This window comes from Periplaneta americana, chromosome 17, assembly GCF_040183065.1.
Source record: "Periplaneta americana isolate PAMFEO1 chromosome 17, P.americana_PAMFEO1_priV1, whole genome shotgun sequence".
Lineage (NCBI taxonomy): Eukaryota > Metazoa > Arthropoda > Insecta > Blattodea > Blattidae > Periplaneta > Periplaneta americana.
Window position 1 is genome coordinate 79,838,002 of NC_091133.1, and position 23,183 is coordinate 79,861,184.

At 36.5% G+C, this 23,183-nt stretch overlaps 1 protein-coding gene across 1 annotated transcript in view; it reads left to right on the forward strand.

The window, feature by feature from the left end:
* Positions 1-23,183, forward strand: part of LOC138692672 (zwei Ig domain protein zig-8-like) — a 459,104-nt gene that overhangs the window by 407,713 nt on the left and 28,208 nt on the right. Inside the window, exon 5 of the mRNA XM_069815794.1 lies at positions 18,671-18,955. Within this exon, the coding sequence (XP_069671895.1) occupies positions 18,671-18,955 (285 nt within the window). The remainder of the gene's footprint in view (positions 1-18,670; positions 18,956-23,183) is intronic.

Consider the following 23,183-nt stretch of genomic DNA (forward strand, 5'->3'; position numbering starts at 1 on the left):
TCTGTATGTACGTATGTACGTATAATATATCTGAATAAATCAATCTATCTAACTACTTCTCCACACCTGTGAAGTAACGGTTAGCGCGTCTAGCCACGAAACCAGGTGGTCCGGGTTCAATTCCCGGTCGGGGCAAGTTACCTGCTTGAGGTTTTTTCTGGGGTTTTCCCTCAACCAAATATGAGCAAATGCTGGGTAACTTTCGGTGATGGACCCCGGACTCATTTCACCGGCATTATCACCTTTATCACATTCAGACGCTAAATAACCTAAGATGCTGATAAAGCGTCGTAAAATAACATACTAAAATAAAAAAAATCTAACTACTTCATATAAAAAGCTCCTAACTCATATAAGACCATCGTTTCATTGCTAAAACCTGAGAATAGAAATAATAATGCTAGGAAATTAATGTATTGTGCAGGAAGATAGTAAATAAATATAATTCAATTACTTCATTATTTATTTTAAATTAAGGTGGAAATTAGATTACTTAAGGATAAAATAAAAGAAAATACTCCCATATTAATGTCTGTTCAAGGAAGATACTTATCTTAAGTGATCACAACTTACGTTATTACATTTATGAGGCTATTAAGCTGCTTTATTTCAGAAACGTAAACGTTAAAACACAGTTTTTATGTTAAAATTATATTATAATTAATGGGAATAGGCGCTCAAATGAGTCTTCAATTCGTGAGAAGTTAACAATGCGAAAGGACTTAAATAATTACCATTAATCGTCAATTAGAATACACACAAAGAGAAAATAATGCCATTAAATTTGATGGGAAAATGCTTGAGGCGTAAAATAATTAAACAGCAATGTAAGTTAATTAAAGGCACATAAAACGTTTTCCGCCTGCAAGAGTGATCAAGAAGGAATGAAGCGCTACAATCATAACCAAATGACATTATAACAACAAAAATAATTATGCTTTAATTTTTTTTTAAGATATAAGGACAGGTTGTGGTTATACAAAAGTCTTTATGAAGACACTGGGTTTAAAACACAGGCAGAGGTTAATATCGTTAAAAGTTGATTCTATATTTCACTCCTTTTTTCAGTTTCACTTTTTCCGATTTTTCAACGACAACTATTTCTATTTCCATTTTCTCGCGGCACATCAGCGGGTCATTTGCGAGAAAATGGCTGATGTATATAATAGAGGAGGGATTAGGGAATTTATTAGTACACAATTTATTTAGATTTTCACCAACATTAATCTTTAATTCAAAAGCATTTCTACTACACCTGATCACATTTCCTAGAAGTCCAATTCTCTGCAGATCTCTGTTGCCAACGTTGCTTGAAGCTAATGAACACAGAATTCCCGGAACTGGCTCCGATGAATGAGTATTTGTTTATGGTACTGTTTATTTTTTTCATGTGCTTGTATTCATTGTAGTGTATGTATGTAGTTCCACATAAAAGCAATTTTGCATTGAAGCTTATATTTTCTAGCTCCACTGACATGTAACGTAATTGAATAAAGAAAATATCGTTTTAAAATGTTGCAACTTTGTGATTTTTTGTGTAATAGTTCCATTCCAAGTAAAAAAGTAACATCATGTAAATGGAGTTAGCCTACATAAACTCTACCAATATCAATATTCGTAGAAATATTATCTGTAGACCTTAAACATACAGTATTTCTAAAACTTTTGAAGTGAAACGATTCTTCCTAGAAGCAGAATGTTTTACTCTGACGTCACTCGTGGTACCATGGAAACAGAAGTGTAAGTTGAAGTACATACCTCGCAGTATTTTACGCGGTTCGTCTCCCTCCATTCTCTGTTTAATGTGCCTCCAGGTTTTGCACACATTCCTAACCCTCATGTTGTAGTTACTAGTTCACGTCTATTATTTATTTTACACCTTTAAATCTTCCTTCAGTTCCGTCGACAGAACGGTGAAAAACGGAGTGAGATAAGTGGCCAACAAGCTTGGATCTCACATAAATTTTTCCTCACGTTCCCAAATTCCCTTGCAAGGACCCGTAATCACGTATGTATGTATGTATGTATGTATGTATTGAAGCGGTTGTCGGTGGTCGTCGTCGCCCTCGGCTGCCAGCTCAGTCGTATATGGAAAGTATCTCGAGGATGGCACGTCGATGTCAATAATTAACTACGTACACTGATTAATTTGGGCGCCAGCCTCCTCGAGATTACTCCGGTAGAGGATGAGGTTCCCAGGTCAGCTGCAAAACGGTCGGGACATGGGGTTTGGGAGACGTGCTCGTAGGTTGGAATGATGTAGGCGCACACCAGAAGTTGTTGGTAAGAACTATGAAAACGTTTATTATTATTAAGTGTTCGTTTCAGATTAGCAGAAATGCGCGTCCAAGTGTATAATATCTCGCTCTCACTTCCCGCCAGTTGGTATACTAATTTCTGAGTTCACGTAATTATATATTTTGTACTATAAAACACCAGTAATATAACGGACAATTGATAACGTGATGAGAGGAAAGAATTAAGACTTATAATAATAATGCAACACACGACTTCTTACTACACCCACTAAAAAAATTCTAAGTCCGTAAATTGTTATACTTCCGAGTTAGGTTTGCCGAGAATATGTGGAGTGCAACCTCTCCGTACGCGTTGTATATGCCTTCTCTCTATCTGCGAAATCTACCCTCTACTTTCAACCACCAAACATAGAATTTCGCCCTCCTATCTATACATCACGTGTCTCTATTAAGAATCCTGATTGGCCATGATTACACTTACGTCACTTAAGACGCGTTCTTCAAAAATTGTTCGTTAACTAGAACATCCCCTTACTTCCGGGGTTCTGACAATTCTCTGACATATACCAGATCATCTCTTTTGGAACCTGGCTTGGCGTCATCTTACTGACCACCCGCAGGCAAAGTCCATACATTCCCTCATCAGTCAACTCCACGCCTGGACACATGTTTCCTGTCCGCCTAGCTTTCCTTCGGCCTTCCTGTCCACCTGTTACTTCCGTCTCAGATTCTGGAACTTCTTACACGTCCCACACTTACTATCCATATAAGAATATTAACACGAAATACTAATCTAATGACAACCTCCTTATCCTATACGAGGAACCGTCTCAGTATGTATGTATGTATGTATGTATGTATGTATGTATGTATGTATGTATGTATGTATGTATGTATGTATGTATGTATGTATGTATGTATGTACGTGCGTGCGTGCGTGCGTATGTATGTACAGTTACCCTTAAAAAGAATGAGACGATTTTTGGTTGTCGGAAGTTAAAGTTCTACAGCTCGGTTCACTCGATATCGACATAGCGATAGACAAATAGAACAAGAATTGTTACAAGGACCACAAGAACAAGGACCAGAATAAGGATCACGAAGATGACAGCCATTTAAGGCCACGATTTCACAACATAGCTCGGGTCACAAAATATCATTGCTTCTCTGTACCGAATGGCAAAAGCCTGCTATGGGATCTACATTCTGGACTGCTGCTGTCGCTGTCTTGTTTCGGTAGCTCATATAGTAGCGTGTCGGTTCTACTATATAACCGAAATGTCTCGTGTTCGATCCCAGGTAAAACTTTTTTTTTATTGAGGTGTAATTAATTTGTTCAGAGTTCCTCGACTGTCTAATTTGTCGAAAAATATGGAATAATTTATGCCCAATTTCTAGGTCTTACAAGTGGGCTGAACCTCGTCAAATAAAATAAATCTTATTTGGAAGTTAAAAGTATTCTTCCTCAAACAAAAATCATAAGAAACAAAAAGAGACCTGTTAACTTAAAATCTTGTCCACATGCCATCAGCTTCTATTACAGCTCTAAGTCGATCCGGCATGGATGTCACGAGATTGTGGAATAAGTTCTGATCCCCGGCGAGATCTTCCCAGGTGTCAAGAACTTGATCCCACAATTCGTCTCGATTTCGAGGGCATCGGTGGGCATAGGTGGCTATCCTTCTCTTTTTCAATTCCGTTCATAAATTTTCGATGACATTCAAATCAGGTGACTTCGGAGGCCAATGAATAATTTCGATCTCGGGTCTCCTTTGAAACCATCTCTGAATGCTTGCGGCATAGTGCACGGGATTGTTATCCTGCTGGAACAGCAATGTTCCTTCGGGAAAACGTTCTCGGACGGACGGAAGAAACATATTTTACAGAATGTGCTCGTAAGTTTCCGCATTAAACCGGCCATCCATGCGTTCTATAACGCCAGGTCCATCGTAAGACATCCACCCCCAACACGATATGCTAAAGCGCCCCGATCTTTCACGTCGGTGCACATAGCGCTGATCATGTCGGAGACCATCCTCACGATAGACACGGACTGGAGATGGTTGTTTCGTCGGAGAAAATTACATTTCTCCAATCGAAATCCACTCGATTGTTAGCGAAGGCAAGACGGTCGACAGCTTGTGCTTTCCCCAATACTTCCATTTGCGCAGCCCTCCGGCTCCTAATACAGAGGTTCATCAACCTGCTGATCAGTCTGTAAAGAACCGGAAAAGTTAGATGCTGCTCTTATTTCGTTAGCAGTCCGAAAGGGGTCCTGTCGAACTGTCTCAAATAAGAGAACATCCTCTTCCAATGAAGAAATCCGCGGACGCCCAGGAATAGGGCGATTTTCGACCTCCCCAAAATTTTGGTAACGATGAGCACACCTCGCGGCTGTACTTCCAGGAACACCGACCAAACGGCTAGCAGATCTAGCACCATATCCAGCCTCAACTAGAGCTATAACTCGCTGTCTCATGTCCCGTCGGTAAAAGTAAATTAAATTCTCTCCTTGAAACTGGAAACCTTAGCCGTAGTGTCATTTTCCCACCAGGATACAAGCTGAAGTAGCATAGCCATTGATAAAAGTTTTGTACACAGAATTATACTGAATTCCTATTAGACAGAACCTATAATCAATGGTTTGTCTCAACATGATAAACAAATCCTAAGTGTTTCCAATGTCACTGAACAATTTCAAAATATTAATTTGAAAACTAAAAAAGGATAGTAAATATTGTATCTTGTGATTATTTACATTTATGTCCACAAAATTAATCTTGGAAAAACGTATATGATACTGGTACTACTGATATTAAGAGTAAATGTATTGTATTTTTCACTTAATTTCAGAATCACCTCAGTGGATGTTTTCCACTCAATGTTGTGAAAAAATTCAAAAGTAAAAACATGTAGATAACGGAGGGACTTAAAAGTCTCATGTATTAAAAAGAATAATCTATATGTAATGAGTTGCAATGAAATGATCCTCATGTTCTTAAATACAACAAGAAGTACAGTGTAATTTATCAAAGATTATGAAACAGGGAAATAGAACACATTTGAATAGAAAAGTACAAAATTCAGAAAATATAATTAAAGCTATTCCTAATAATATTAAATTTAAACTTGTAGATATATTAAGAAAGAAAATATTTTTTTCATTAAAACCAGTGATAATAAAGTAGAGGATCCCAAATTTATTGAAAATTCTTTTAACGTCTCATAGTATATAGTACAGAAATATTATTTACAACTTAAGCATTCAAGATTTTGCAAAAATACTGGAATTGGTTACTTAACAAATGCATTTAATAATTAGTATTAATATATGTAGTCAATAACTGCAACAGTGCTTTTTCATTCAATCATAACATAAATAAAATTGAATGAACATTAAATTAAACACTATTGCAAACACGTAGATAAAATAGTTAAAATCAACTGAAGGGGTGAGAATGAAATAATCCAAAACCACAATTTTTAACAAAAATTGTTTTGTGCGAGTGCATTTCTTACACATATGGGAAAGCTACTAATAAAATATTGTAATAATTACTCAACAAATGACATAGCCTAAGGACTCTAAACCTTTGTAAAAGTTTGTCTGTGTGGGTTAGGGATATTTTTTAATTTCATTTTAATTGTTAGTTTTTAACATATATGCATATGCATTGTATATGTGTTTGTGTTGTGTGTATAAATGCACTCATTAGATTAACGTTTATAATATTATAACTTGTAATTTTGTATTGTTTGCGATCATTAACACTTAATCTCAGGACATTGTAAACTCTATTTCAACGTTTCAGCTATTTCAATGTTATTTAAACAAAAAAGTCGGTGTGTAGACTAAGAATCGAACTCGCTCTCTTCTACACAACACGCAGAAGTCTTAGCGAATGAGCTATCGAAACGACACGAAAGCTTTCCTTTCTGTGCGGAGTGTCGATCTAGTTGTGAAGGTCCATTGTCGATTTAACTACACGATTTATGTATATATTTATCTTTCATTTCCGTAATATTATCATATTTTTTGCAGTTTTTGAAGTGAATTTAGGAACGATGCTAGTAACAAACCAAATAACCTGAATTTAAGTAACTCAATATTCGTTATCTTGTGTATCCGTGCTCTGGTCTTCGATCATGCGCAGTGTCTTACATCTGAGACTTAGAAATATTCAATTGTCTCATTCTTTTCCAGGGAAACTGTATGTATGTATGTATGTATGTATGTATGTATGTATGTATGTATGTATGTATGTATGTATGTATGTATGTATGTATGTATGTATGTATGTATGTATGTATGTATGTATGTATGTATGTATGTATGTATGTATGTATGTATGTATATATGTATGTATGTATGTATGTATTTATTCACACTGCAATGGTTATATACCCGGTGGCAGTGGTAACTAATTACACTCAATAATAACAATAATAAACACTTTAAAAATACAATTAATAATAATACTAATAATTAATACTAACAATAATTAATACTAATAATAATAATAATAATAATAATAATAATAATAATAATAATAATAATAATAATAGGGAATATCCTAAATTAAATGAAGCACGATCACTTAAAATAACATTTAAAATAAACTTTTTAATTACTTCTCTCCCCATTTTCCCCTCTTCATTGTTTCAAAGTATCATTTTTCGCAACCCATATTGTTTCTCTGTCTAAGTACTGAACACAGTGAACTCACAAGCAAACATTCTGATGGGAGCAGATAAAAAATATTTTTTTCTTTCACCATAATAATAATAATGTTCAAAGAAGTGCTTATACAAATTTTGGCCACTCGACCGCAATTACTAGGGTCGTGAAAAATAAGTTCGCCAGGGGCCGTTAACAGAAAGAAAACACAATTTTACTGGAAAAATTTATTCAAACAAACAAAGGAATTTTTTTAGCTATTTTTAACATATTCCCCACCAGAATTAAGACATTAGTCGTATCATGTGATCGACAGAGAGGTGCAGACGGCTGTAAAACGCTGGTTCCGACCCCACGCGCTGATTTTTATGACACAAGGAAAAAAAAATTTATCCCGTGGTATGCTAAATGTCTCAATTGCAGTTGGGGACATGTTGACAAATAACGCAACAAATTGCTGTATCTGTTTCGATAAATCTTTCCATGCAATTGTGCTTTTTTTCTCTAACTTCCCATGGGGAAAATCACTTTCTGGAAGACCTTGTAATTGCGGCCGAGTGGCCAAAATTTGTATAAGCACTTCTTATTAACATTGTGGAAGAAAAAAAAAAAGAACTCTATCTGCTCCCATCAGAATGTTTGCTTGTCAGTCTGTGATAGTAATTACATAACCCTTAAATTAATATTCACTTATACTTCACTGGGAAATACTATCGTCATCATCATCATCATCATCATCATCATCATCATCATCATCTAATCCAAGCACTAGACCTAGTGGTGTGTTGGAGTCTCAATGGTCTCATGCCATCTTTTTACTGGTCTTCCAACAGATCGTCCCGCGCCATGGCGTCGTGGTCTAAGGCATCCTACCTGGGACTCGCGTTACGGAATGAGCGCTGGTTCGAATCCTCATGGGGGAAGAAATTTTCGTATGATTGCGTATGATTTGTCTATAACGGCTGGAGGGCTCATCGTGCTAACCACACGATACCTCCATTCTGGTTGGATGATCGTCCACCTCAGCTTCGGAATGTGGTCGTGAGGCCAGCAGCCGGCTGGTGTGTCTTGGCCCCTCGTGGGCTGTACCGCCACGGATTATTATTTTTTCCAACAGATCGTTGTCCAGAAGGGCGGTAATATAGGACTGTCTTTGGCCATCTTTCCGTTGGCATTCTCTCGACATGCTGTTTGCAATTAACTCTATAGATTTGAAGAAAATTTAATATACAGTAGGTTGGACGTTCAATTCTTCCAAAATTTCTGTATTTCGTTTTCTATTCCAAAGTGTGTATGGCTTCGTTTTTCTCGTGAATTTCATTTCGTTCGTAGTTATACGTTGAATATCTTTTTTGTATGACTAGCTTTAGTTTATTTTGTCTAGTTTATTATGTGTCAAAGGAAGAACAATTCTTTGTATACATCTCAAGTCTGGTTAATATAAATATTGTACTAGTCAGCGATGTATGCAGTGGAGAGGAAAAGAAACTGTACACTTCAGACAATTATCTCCTAGCTTAGTTGCCTCATGAGTAATGTCTTTTTCGTGTCACTTATGAGGTTCAAACCTGTCTTCGGACAATTGATTAAACGGAACAAAAATATTTTAATAACTGAACTATCACCTCAAGTTATTAAGATTAACTGAAGTAAGGTTGTGGATACCAAACTTTCTAAGAGCGTATTCCGAATCTCAGCGCTGAGCAATCTGATGGCATCACGGTGTTCCGAATTTCACCGATGGCGTCACTGATGCTCCACCGGTGTCGCACCGGTGCCATCAGCCTGCAGAGGTGGTGGCAGTCTCCATCAGCCGCCATCAGTGAATCTGATTGGTTCTTGTATAGGGCGGGAATTAGCAGACGAATGATATCGTGCACTGTTGTGTCATGGCGGTGTGTTCTGAAGTATTGTTTGTAATGAGCACAACGTAAAAACAATATGCTAATGGCTTATGAGCGAACATGTCAACGGACCAGTTACTACTACCGGTTCAAGAAATAAATTGTTTGTGCTCTCTTTTATTTGAACGAGATGGCAGTACAGAAATTTCGCAAAATTTTGCTAGCGTAGCACAGACAAGAACTTATACAGTCGCTATGGCAGCCATTGGTCCTTCCAGCAGTTTTGTTCCTATTTCGCTGAGCGTGACGTCATTGTTGTCCACCGGTCCGGTGAGATTCGGAATACGCTGTAACCCATACAAAAATGTATTATGTAAGATTAAAAGCGTTCTATAATAATTTTAAAATGTTTTACTTGTTCACTTTTCTGAAAATTGTTGAGGATACCAATTAATTTTGTTGCAATAGTGTTGAAAATCTAAATTTTACATCATTCGATGATAAATGTGAAATATTAAAGCCTAGATAGGTAAAGTGACAGACTTGTTCCAATGTTTTGTTATTTTAACAATTTATGTTCTAATGTGACCTGTAAAAACATAGTGAGACATCTTTATCCTCTTTTTTTTTTTTTAGCTTTTCAATTTGTACTTTTTAGAAATATACACTATGTAAAATTATTATTATTATTATTATTATTATTATTATTATTATTATTATAAGTCATAAAGTGGCGATGAAAACGACCAATTTCTTGCCATAAATTGTGAGAGAAATCTAACACATATAGTAATTTAGGTATGTTAAAATTCACGTGTCTGCAGCATAAATGTTTTATTCTGGTTGTTTCCTCCACATTTATTTCTGCAGATGGTTCCATTATTAGGAGGATATCATATTAGTCGTTACCGAGATACTTTAAATCATTTTTATTGTTGTTCCTGTAGAAAGCAATTCTCACCACGTCCACCACAGTGGAAACCTGATGTCTGGCAGCACACAAATGTTTTTAGATCGATCAGCAGTAAATCCAGTCTCTACCCCTCGTGGAAAGCTCCCTTGCAGTTCATATTTCACGCACGTCCATCCCCTTCATAATCCCTGAAATAAAAACTTGGGGTCGCACATTTTCCAGAAATGTTATATCACCAGATTTTGTATCCTCCTGTACAGTCGTTCAAACTTATCGTATTTCTCCAATGACCGTTTCATTTAAACCCTACACGTACAATGAGAAGAAAATGAGACTATTTATATTTTAAAAATGGTTTTTCGTAATCTCTATCAGCTTCCAATACTTCTAATAATGTGTACTGACGTAATACAGTATGTCACTGTATGACAGATGTCTGGAATTCTACAGTTTAAGCTCATTTCTGTTCGACTCAAAGTACATTCACTAAACTGCGTTCCGTTATGTCTGACAGGCAACATAAACATTGCCGGGATAGAAAAGGTAAAAGATAACTGCTATTCAACTAATGGTAGAGGCATTATTCCCGGCGCCGGAGCGAATTTTTCTCCTCAAATACTGGGTGTTCATTTCAAAGTGTGTCATGACGTCACTGTTGATGAGTCAGCGATTTGAAGCGAGTTTCAGCTTTTGTGTCAGAGAAGTTGCCTATTAATCAAGGAATTCAATCTGAACTTGAGAACGTGTACGGTATAATTTGAACGTCGTAGCAACAGATGGCGGTCTGTACTGTCTGTGTGCGACCATAACCTCTTTCGAACTGTGTTTTGCGCGGCCAAGTCGTACGCAGGGTATTTGTTATCATCGGTTGCGTACGACAACATTCCACAACACAAATGAAATGCTCCGTGTCCATGTTGACCGTCGAAATTAATGTCCACAAATACGTAAGTAATCGTCTTAACCCTCTCCACATATCCCGACAGTAAGATAAAAACTCACCTCAGTACATGTTTCGAAACAGTTCACATTCTTGCCATTACCGGCGTTACCGTACGTATCGGTAAGTACTCTTCTGAATAAACGCCGTACTTGCTAGGCAACTTCTCTGGCACATAAGTAATACACCTCTGCGAAAGTGTAGGAAGATTGAATTCTCTAGGCTCATCGACTAGCCACATGACGGCATACAGCGAGCCATGACACACTTTGAACTGAACACCCAGTATTAATAGATGAGGGTTGTCCAAGTCCAACAGTTGGCGTAGGAGGCATTCGTCAATGCGATGCTGACAGGTGATAGGACCAGGTCCCATCCTCAGACGAGTGCCTAATAAGCTCCATGGCACAGAGCCTCAAGTCCGTATAGCCCCAATGACATCATCTCAGCCTCAATAATGTGACGATATAAATATCACGTAATGTTTATACTTCCAAGCGCCGCGCCGCAGAGCACTGAATCTTGCTCAACATAAAATAAGAGATTGCGATTTTTATTCATAATGACCAAAATTTCACCCGCCCCCCCTTATTTAATATATTAGGTGAAACTTTCCTTTGTGTTCCTGTATACCTCCTCCACTGCTGTCTAAATATTTTCTATGAAATCTCATCGCATTAGAGCTGCTAAATTACAGGACATTTTCAATCTGGCACCAGTGGGATGGTCTTCATAACGTATGCACACTCATTACTTATGCCCTTTACAAAAATAGGTAGCGCGTTGGAGGTATATTCCTGACACCGAATTTCATACATGCCCTTGTCTTTCCTCTTCTCCTCCCCTCCTACATGTAGAACTCCCACACGCACGGAGATAATAGCATGCATACACCCACGCAAGCTGACAAGTTCCCCGAGTCTTCGATAGGAGTATATATTTGGTGGCCGTGTTAAGTGTACGCGACCAGAGCTGGTGCTGCTGTAAATCTTTAATCCTGGGGTCCTGGAGTCGCTTGGCACAGTCATGGCACACAACACGTCATCGGATTCGACAATAAATCTCAAGAAGCGAGTGCTGGAGGTATTGCACTTAGCATTTCCGTGGAAACACGACTGTCTGCTGACAGAATTTCCTGCACATGTTCAGAACATCACAACGGGATATAAGAAGTTATTAGGTAATCCAGTATTTTACGTCCCTTTTCAATTACAGAAGCTGCTCAGAGACAATAATATAATAATTCTGCGGTAACAGAACTATTTCTTATGGAAATATCATACTAGGATCTATAAAGAGATGTCGTCATCCACATACTGTATTTGTATGCACACAGAGTGGGCGGGCGAAAAATTGTTTGCATGTAGACAATTTAGGTAAAACCTTTACGCGTAAAATATTAAAGAGATAAGGGCCATATGACACAGATCTTACGGGAATTTTTCCAATCCCGATGATAATGCAGTCATGACTCAGGCAAGTTCGTAAGTCGCCAGTTGAAACAGAACACAAAAGAAAATGGAAAATAATGATTTTCGCAAAATACCCTATATAATAAAATGGTGCAAAACTTATATATATGTTGAGGTTAAAGTTAAGATAAGTTGAATTATATATGGTAAGAAAAACTATTATACCTATTACAATTTCAGTCAACAACTTATCAGATTGGCACAAAAACAAGTTTTGTTACAATGGTCACATTATAATTCTTGATAATATCCACAAATATTTTTTATTTCACAAGAAATCATCATCAGATGGAAGCTATATATTAGCTGAACACAAGTGAAACACAAAATATATAAAATGCATACATAATGAGTAAAACTGTAAGAAAATACTATCGTGTGTCAGAAATTAAAAACAACTTAAAAAATCAATGATGACATATATTCAAGTGAGGAATATGCATATATCACTTTTGGATTGTTAATAATTACTAAAATGTAAACGTAAAATATGTGTATGCTCAGTTAAAATTTAAGATGCCATATTTTTTGGCAGTTGAAAACTGAAGTTCTATGGAATATTTTGTCACTCGAGTCGAGGTGATTAAGACATGATGTTGAAGATGGAGCGGGGTTAGATGCTGAAGTCAATTCATCGACACGTTACATGGATTGTGACTCTTGTGAAAAAACCTCAAGCTGGTAACTTTCCCCGACTGGGAATGGAACCCGGGCCACCTGGCTTCGCGGCCAGACATGCTGACCGTTACTCCAAAAGTATGTATGTATGTATGTATGTATGTATGTATGTATGTATGTATGTATGTATGTATGTATGTATGTATGTATGTATGTATGTATGCATGCATGCATGAAGGCTGACACAAGAGAAGTAACATCACACTAAATTTAATATTAACAAAAATAACCTCGTCAGACAACTGCCTAGAGAAGAGTGAGGTGCGTAGGAAATTGGTTCAGTAATAAAACTCTGGTAAGGAGAGGCACTTGGCGGGAAAGAGAAGAGAACAATGAAGAGTACGATGCCACAAGTTCAAAATAAACAGAGTTTGCAGCCTAACGTAAAGCACATGAGGAATCACCATAAAATACTCCAATGTTCCTTCAAAAGGAATGGCGAAAATCGAAGTGAGGCAAATGCCAACCTGTTTGAAGCTCGCATAGACGTCTCATTGTCAGAGGCAAATTTACTTTCGAGGGACGCACGATGACGTTCTTTTCAAGCATTTCTCTTTCTATTTAACTTCCTGTCATTGTCTATAGAGGCAGGTGAAACGCTATGTTTATCAGACCGATGTTTCCAACTGCAGAGGCTGATAATAGATAGGATAGCATGATATGGAATAATGGAACAATTCCATTTAGGAGTATTAAGATAGCAGAAATTCTTTGAACACACATTCCTCACAACCTTTGTTTTCACTGTAAGTCTTACAGGTTCTACCCCGGACGCCCTAGGTAGCTAACATTGCTGCAGTTGGGTTCACTATCTTTTCGGCTATAACCACATTTGTTTACTACAATATGGGATTCGTCCAGCGAGTACGAGCATTAGGTAGCGCATAACAGAGACAGGTTATAAAGTTGTATTCGGATTTCTACACTGCCAGAGCTCATACGGACGCCATGTTAACAAGTATTTGCGTAAGAGCGGACGAACACTGCCCAGTGCATTAGTGCCGCGCCGAGGGGTTTGATTACAGAGGATGGCGTTACGCTGTGCTGGTTGCCTAAGCCCCGGAGGAGCTTTCGTCGTGAAATCGAATTTCCTACTGAAATGTTTGATCGGATTACGACGTTGATTTAGAAATGAGGCTAAGTCAACCGGAATATCGTTATTCAATGAAGTCCCAGACAATTCTCGCCAGATGTAAAACAGTTCCCTCTATTCAAACATCTCTACTATATCCCGGAGATTATTTGCAAGTGGTGCATTCATATGCGGGGTCAGAGGTCATGTTTGCAGAATATGAAATAGAAGAATATATTCCTGCTTTGTGATTCAAGTACCAGTTCTTGTGACTACAGATCATGCAGCCCAATGTCAGAACCCTGGTACAAAAGTGGAAATATCTCTATTCAGCAGACACTGAGTGTGCTTAATTTACAGTATCTCTTCTTACTATTTGAATATATCTAGTATTAGTGAAAATTTTATGTGTACAGATTTTCTTACAGAAAAAGTTGTTAATTAATGCTGCGATATTGCTACTAGAGCCATTAACTCTCTCCCTGTCCAATGTACGAGAGTATTGTAACAAAAAGTGTAATAGTTTTAGTAAAAGTCTTCCTTCCTTCTACGAGGTTCACCAAGAAGTCCACTGTCTTGCAAAAGATGGAAGTTCTCGGCGAGTTGACATCATTGCCATTGATAGAGGAAATGACAGAGTAATTATCATCGATCCCACCGTGCGCTTTGAAACTGCAGTTGAACAACCTGTAGCAGCACATGAAGAAAAGAAGACCATCTATGACCCTACAATGCAATACTTTAGAGATTATTATCATATACAAGGACAGATTGAAGTATTTGGACTATCTTTTTCCTTTAATTATGTTGCAAAAACGTATACTCAAAATTTGTTTGAAAAGGCGACTGGATTATCCAACAAATTTGATCCATTCCGAATTGAATGTTTTTAGAATTGACCAAATTTATAAATACTCTTTAATGAAATTCTATCATAAAAATAGAATGAATTTTGTAGCTCAGCCACATGATCATAATACAAGACGAAATGAAATTCTTAAATTAGTTGAACCCAAATGTTTCACATCTTCTCCTTTACTACACAGTACAAATTATGGTCCACGTCTATATAATTCGATAATAAAATTTCATCCAGAATTTACCACTTTAAGCAATGAAATTTTCAGATGCAGAATTAAAAAAATTATTTTACAGATTTCCCTGTATTTCTATTACGTACCATGTATTGTAAAACAATTTTATTTTTATCCTAAGTGTATTTTTCTATTTTATCTTGGTTACTATATCAACATGACCTGCACTAATTATACTACTACTAATAATTTAATACTAATCCATCAATCCCAACATCGTCTCTTTTTTCACTCAGTTATTACTAGTATTATTATTTACTAATTTTATTATCATCTTTATGTGAGCTTTTTTCTTAAGTATTTTGTCTACAAAGTATGTATGTCTATGTAACGGAACTGTCCCCGAACACGAGCTTTGCTCTTTCGGGGTATTTTAATGTAACGTTTTTATGTATATGTTAGTATTAAATAAAATCTAAATCTAAATATATTGTTCGGAGCAAGGGAACAATTCCAAAATTCTCAGTTGAACGTTTTAAGTCTTTTGAACTTCCTTTAAATATTTTGAAAATTATTGCTGTAGACGTAACGAAATATTCTGTTCAGATTTTACGTAATCACCTGTGTACCTAAATTCCTTTATATATTATCTCATTACTAATAATTATTGAATAAAAGTACTTTCCCAAGGGTAGCTTCCATTTGAAAATAAAAATCTTTAATAGTGATAACGCAAATGTTTATTTTTATTTTATTGTTTAGTATGCTGTATCTTTTGGCAACCCTTACTGAAGGGCAGCTACCCTCGTAGGATTTATATATATATATATATATATATATATATATATATATATATATATAGGCGCCATATTTTTATATTTTAACGGTAATACAACCAAAATGCAACCCCCAATCTGTTTGGAAGACCACGCCTGTCGTTGATTAGTGGGTCCATATGACCTATAAGAGAGAAATATCAAACAACTCCTTGATCATATCCCCTATTCTTCACTTAGGGGACGATTATGTACGCAATTGCAGGTCAGCATGCTGAAAAGACATTTCTGCCATTTCTTATGGAACAGTTATTCCGCTGTGGTTCGGTCCCCAGAGCCTCGTTTATTAAGGAAAGCTTGCGCTGATAAGAATAAGGATGGGATTTGAGTAGGAGAGCAACCCAGAGGAAAAGTGAACCGCAATGAAAATTACTGTCTTTGCGGCGAAAGCTCATTTTTCACATTACTTACTTACTGGTTTTTTAAGGAAACCCGAAGGTTTACTGCCGCCCTCACATAAGCCCGCCATCGGTCCCTATGCTGTGCAAGATTAATCCACTCTTTATCATCATATCCCACCTCCCTCAAATCCATTTTAATATTATCCTCCCATCTACGTCTCGGCCTCCCCAAAGGTCTTATTCCCTCCGGTCTTCCAACTAACACTCTATATGCATTTCTGGATTCGTCCATACGTGCTAAATGCCCTGCCCATCTCAGACGTCTGGATTTAATGTTCCTAATTATGTCAGATGAAGAATACAATGCGTGCAGTTCTGTGTTGTGTAACTTTATCCATTCTCCTGTAACTTCATCCTTTTAGCCCCAAATATTTTCCTAAGAATCTTATTCTCAAATACCCTTAATCTCTGTTCCTCTCTCAAAGTGAGAGTCCAAGTTTCACAACCATATAAAACAACCGGTAATATAACTGTTTTATAAATTCTAAATTTCAGATTTTTGATAGCAGACTAGATGACAAAAGCTTCTCAACAGAATAATAACAGGCATTTCCCATATTCCGAGGCTTATTGTATGGATTCGTAACAAGCTTTTTTTTTACGGTGATGGGTTGTTAGCCCTTCGCCCAACCCCCAAACTGGAGGACCACCCGTTATCGGCTGTCCGCGACTGCTTATTCAATATATTTGCATCTACCCTCAATATCTGAAGGCCGACTCCTCTATCCGCAACCTGAGGACGCGCCATGCCGTGGTGATAGGGACCCACAGTACATGGATAAATATTATAATTAATATAAATAAACATAAACTTGTTATAGGTTTAATGTATTTCCACTTACAATGGTCCACCAAACAGCGTTCAGCTAGTTTTCCGACCAGAAACTAAAGGATCAGATTTGCTTGCATGATTGATGAAGATTTCCGTCATTATCGATGAGTAACCTCCAGGGTATTATTTCCTTACCGTATATAATAATTTTTATTAATATTAACATGCAAATAATTATATTTTTACTTATTATCGAGTACTAGCCTATGGCATAGAAATTGGTCGAAGTGGTTTCCATCTGCGTACACATGAGCGCTTTCGCACATTCAATTGTTTTCCAGCACTTCAATTGTTAAATCGGCATTATTATCGTACACAAAAACAGAAGTAATATTATAGAGCTAAAATTTATACGAAATGTCGAAGAAGCATTTTACAGAAGAAGAAAGAAGTGAGCTAAGAGAACTAGTTATGAAATATAAATAAATATACGTATAAATCTGCACAAACCAACTGCAAAATAATAACAAAACCCGAAAAGCTTTATGTGTTGCCAAAAATAGATTATTATTGTTATTATTATTATTATTATTATTATTATTATTATTATTATTATTATTATTATTATTAATTGATTGATTAAATGGCGATGTTACTCGTGTTAATTATGTAAGCATGTGCGGCTTACAGCTGTTTCGGTGCTATTCGACATCATCCTCAGAGCCTACTAGATCTCGGCGCTATCTCAACTTCGCTGCCTGTTGTGTGGGTGCGTTCGTGTGATGAAGAGTTGTGCCAAATTGTGTGTGTGTTCTGAAATTGATTATCACAGGAACGCACCCACACAACAGGCAGTGAAGTTGAGACAGCGCCGAGATCTGGTAGGCTCTGAGGATGGTGTCGAATAGCACCGAAACAGCTGTAAGCCGAACATGCTTACATAATTAACACGAGTAAGATCGCCATTTAATCAATTATTTATATTCAAGTGTTAAAAGTAGTGTACGAAAGATTCAACATGGATTATTATTATTATCAGTTATTACTGTATAATTACGTAAACCTGTCTGAAATGATGCTACAGATAAAATCTCAAAGCATTTTCAAAGTATTTTAGCAGTAGTAATCCTCTCATGGTTGTATTGTGATTTTCAATAAAAGGCTTCAGAATATCCACAACAGTGTTCTTGTTGAAACGGTATCTCCTCTTAAATTGTTGGTCATTGTAGATCTCCAAAGGGTTTTTCATATCTCTGATATATGTTTTGCTTTTGCCGAAACACATTTTCATTTACATTTTCAGTATAGAACTCAATAAATTCAATAAAATCATAATCATCATCCACTGTATATCGAATCAGCTGATTACAATGCATATCAGGAAACATTTGAGTAAGCTGAAAGGTACCTTATTTGAATAAGTGTTCACTTCAGTGGAATTTATGAATTGGAAATTATTATAAGCAACTGCTTAAGGGTTTCTTTACGATAAGTGTTGATTATTAATTCGGCCCTAAGTCTCTCTACAGTTCTTTTTCCTAACGGCTGATTTTCGCATGAAAATTTCGGTAATCGGTTATTAGACATTGATATTAAATATTTACTCCATTTATTTTTATATTTATGAACGCACTTTAATCCGAAATCTTCGACCACAAAAATCCTCCTTGTAAGTTGGGACGAAGCCTTAAAATATTTAATCGAAAGCTAGGGAAATTGCGAATTTCTTTGTCCAACTGATCTACTTATATAAGTTTGCTATGTTGTTTCAGAGGCCAGAGCCGAAATACTGGGCGGACCAGACAAGTTCGTGAAGTCGGGGAGCTCCCTGAGACTCACGTGTGTGCTCAAGAAGAGCACAGAGCCACCTGTGTACGTGTTCTGGTACCACGAGAGTCGCATGATCAACTACGATATGGGCCGCGGAGTCCGGGTGCGGCACGGGCGCTACACGAGTGAGCTGGTAGTGACGGAGGCCCACAAACACGACTCCGGCAACTACTCGTGCGTTCCCTCCAACGCACACCCTGCCAGCATCAGCGTCCACATACTCAACGGTATGGGTGTAGTATCATTGATTTCGTAACTCTGACGGTGCAGAGTGTGCAAAAACGCAACTCTAGCTGGACAAAATTAATAACTTTTCTGCATTCCAACGGATTCTTATAGAACTTTGTACATACATTAGCCGTGGCGAAAATGTGATCGTGCGCCGAGCCACTGTGTAACCTGCAACGTGCATAGCACCTATGGAGGGAGGCGGGCACCCGAAGGGGAAGTGAAGCAACTGTCTGACTTATTAACGGATTTTCATTTTCCTTACGTCAAGCACTTAAATATAATTTTATACAGTATAAGGTTACAAATTAATGTTCAGTACGTGTAACGAAGAAAGAAATGAACAAGAAAACATAGGACACATTATCACAACCTAAAAATAACTGTCTTCAGAATGTCTCTGAGACAGAATTTAACAAATCAGAAATTATGTCACTTACTGCCAGTCGTAGTTGATCATGAAGGTATTTGCCTGTCAGTCGTGATCTAAATTTGGTTTTTACTATTTCCATTGTTGAAAATAATTTTTCACAAACGTAAGTTGCAGCGAACATGTCTTAAAAAGAGCAAGCGAAAGAACGAAGCTTCGGATATTTATTTTTTGGCAAAGATTTGAAAAGTTCAACATTTGTCAAGATCTTACATCTAGCTTTCGTTTAACATCACATTGTAAATCTGTGAGTTTAAATTGAAGATCTAACCTCATTATCCGTACATCTGCTGAAAAGGGATCGACGTACAGAGATAACAATAATAATAATGATAATATTAATAATAATAATAATAATAATAATAATAATAACACTTAATGTTTTAATGTTTTATGAGTAACATATATTATAATGCCGTTTTATGTTATACAACCGTTTTCCTCGTAATACTTGTGAACAAATCATACATTTAATGTTCTCATCACATTGGCAGCAAAAAATGCGTCCTCCCATTCTACTTGAAACTTTCGTTTTTGTAGAGGTACATGGTTTCGAGAGAGACATAGCGACGATACGCCACTCGCAGGTCAGAGACAAATACAAATGGAACGGAGTTTGACTCCAGTGAGTGAGAGGGTGGGGGTTGGGGAACGTAGGAAGCAAGAGAAATGCACAGCTATCATTGCGAGCCACAATGTGCCCCTGAGTCACATTTTCGCCAAGGCTGACATACATAATATGTAGGACATACTATTTGTATGAAGACGCTGATTACGTTTGTGTAATAGGAAATATCCCTCAATAGGGGGTGATTTTAGACGAAATTAATAACATCTCTCCGTTCGAACGGGTTTGTACGAAACTATGTATAGCAGTTACAGGTAGCACAGGTTTATATTTTTGTGTAGAAAATCTAATTATGTTAGTGTAAAAGAAAGTATCCAATTAGAAGGTAAATTTAGGCAAAATTAGTAACTTCTCTGCTACATAACAAATTTTTATGAAACTTTTTCCACAGGAGTTACAGTAACATATTTTTATGTACAAACTCTGATTGAATCAATATTGTTCAATCAAATGTCCGAAGACAGGTTTGAACCTCACAAGTGATACCAACAAGGCACCACTTATAATGGTGTAAGGTGGCCAGTTGCTTTCCCCGCAATTGCATACATTGCCGATTAGCTACATATTACATTAATGAAACTTCATATGCATATAAACAATTATTGTTATTCCTCTGATACATATCGTCAAGTGAGATGGACTGCCTGATAATACATATGCATATCAGCCACAACCTCAATCAGAAGAATGAATCGGTATGCTACCTGTAATTCTTGTACAATATTCGATAAAAATCTGTTAGATAGGAGAGAAGTTATTAATTTTGTCTAAATGCACCGGTTATAAAGTGGTAGTTTTCCTTGTGCAAAAATATAGTTTGTACACAGAACAAATATGCCACGTGTAAGGCATGTACAAATTTTCATAACTATCTGTTGGAATGCAGAGAAGATATATTTTTTTCCAGCTACTAGATTTGCGTTCTGATCCACTGTGCGTTTGTTAAGGTTAGATAAAAATATGTCCAATGTATTTTGAACTATTTTTAACCGATGTTCGATGTAATGTAAATAATTCTGCATGCCTAAAACACTCACACAGTGATTAAAAACTTCCTCAATCCGTGATTATTTTCTGCTGTTAAGCCAAACACGGAACACTTCTCCCCGTTAACGTATGCCCCGCCACTGAAAAAAGTAATTACTGATAAATGCGCAAGAACGCGCGAACTTTAATTAAAACCTGGATTCAACACACTAAATGCCGCTTTATTAAATGGTAAAATAATTGTTGTAACCGGACATTACCGGTTACATTAAAACTCACAGTATATTTGGGGAACATAACAAAAAAATATATATATATTTTTTTTAATTGTAATATTCAAACCATACTGTAAGAAGAAAAATACTTTAAAAACTTGAAATTGAAGTTACATTAGTAAGAACGTACCTATATGAACAGAATTCATTTCTTACAACACAATAAATCACAAACGATTGGCTCTTTCTCATCCACATCGTATGCCTCTCTGTCTACGACTGAACAGGAGCGAGAAGTGTTAGAAAGAATTCATTGTTAATATCCTTCTGAAAATACCTTGCTGCTGATGAAACAGTAAAAGCTGTCCCTCACAACACTGCCAAAATATTAATGTACATTAATTCATATTCACCTACGCCTAACGAAAAAAGTCTGAATATGATATTTGTCCACTTAAGTGTAATAGGAAATTGGTTTCTTAGCAAGCCAGGTATAACTATTGGTATTTGGAGTTCTACATTTGTCTCATTTACAATTCTGTACTCAAACCAGCATAAAACATATTCTTAACATAAACAAATTTGCATTCTCGACGCACGTGCTCAACTAACCCTCCTCAAAACTGTTTTTGTATTGCAGCTTATGTAGTAGTAATAGTAGTTTTATTTTGCCTGGCAGAGTTAAGGCCATAAGGCCTTCTCTTCCACTCAACCAGGTTTCAATAATACACATGAAATACAAAGTTAAGTGATAGATTACAAAACAACACAAAAGAAATACCTTAGGAATTACAGAAAATATACTCCTAGTAGAAAATTATAAATAGTCAAGATCAGTTACATAGTATAAGGAGAATATAAAATAAAGTACAAAATTACATGTAATCAAAATCACTTGGAAAGCAAAATCGTACTATATGGCATACAGATACAAATGATTAAGTAATATATGAAAATAATAAAACGGAAAAAAAAGAAAGAGAGAGGAGAAATAAATCATTAAGACTATTTAGAGACTATTTAGAGACTTCCACAAGAGTCTAGTTCTGTTTAATAAAAAAATTTGTAAGTAGAGTGTACCGGTACTCAAAAAATTTTAGACTCCAACTGCTCCTAATTTCTTGTCACCAGGAATTCCAAGAACGGGCTGTGTATATTATGAAGGAAGCAGAGTAGAGAGAAGTTTGATGATATGGAATTGATAGAAGAAAGTTATGCTTTGAACGTGTATCACGGTTGTGGTGGGATGCTAAAAGTGTGAAGCAAAGAGCTAGGTAAATAGGTGTGGAATTATACTACTAAAGTTTTTTTCCCAATGCCAGCACCATTATCTTGCCGTTTTTTTGTGTGTACCATTTGAAATACTTTATTTACATGAAAAATATTTATTTTTAAAGAATTTTGTACAAACCAACTTACAACTCACAACGTGAGACCAACAATTAAAAATTATTCAGTTTATTTCTCACGAATGGTTGATAAGTTGGAGTATATGATAAAGCAAACTTATGCACTTGAGGTAAATTGGTAAATAAATAATTTATTATAATGGCAGTTGTTATTAGTAAATATACCAATGGTGCTAATTGCGGTTTAATACTTTGAAATTTGAGAAACTGTAATGTGACAGTAATATACGTCACAAGAGCGGTATGTTGACGTTTTCATGTTCGAGGAAAAGATTGAAAAAGCGAAACGTAGTTGAGAACATGAAAACAAACATACAGCTCGTGTATCGTACATTATTTTGTGCGAAGACCGTTTATTACATACCTGAAAGACGAATTTCTAATTAGTTGCAATGAAATCTCCATGTTGGTTTCTGTTTAATGACGGCAACTTCGGAAAACCAAAATATCTTTCTTCAATATTGTTGCTATAAAATGTTTTCTGTGTTTACTATACTTCAGCAGGCCGTGATATACGTCTGTCTTTTTTTCCCCCCAGTCTGTAAATGCGAACTTAAA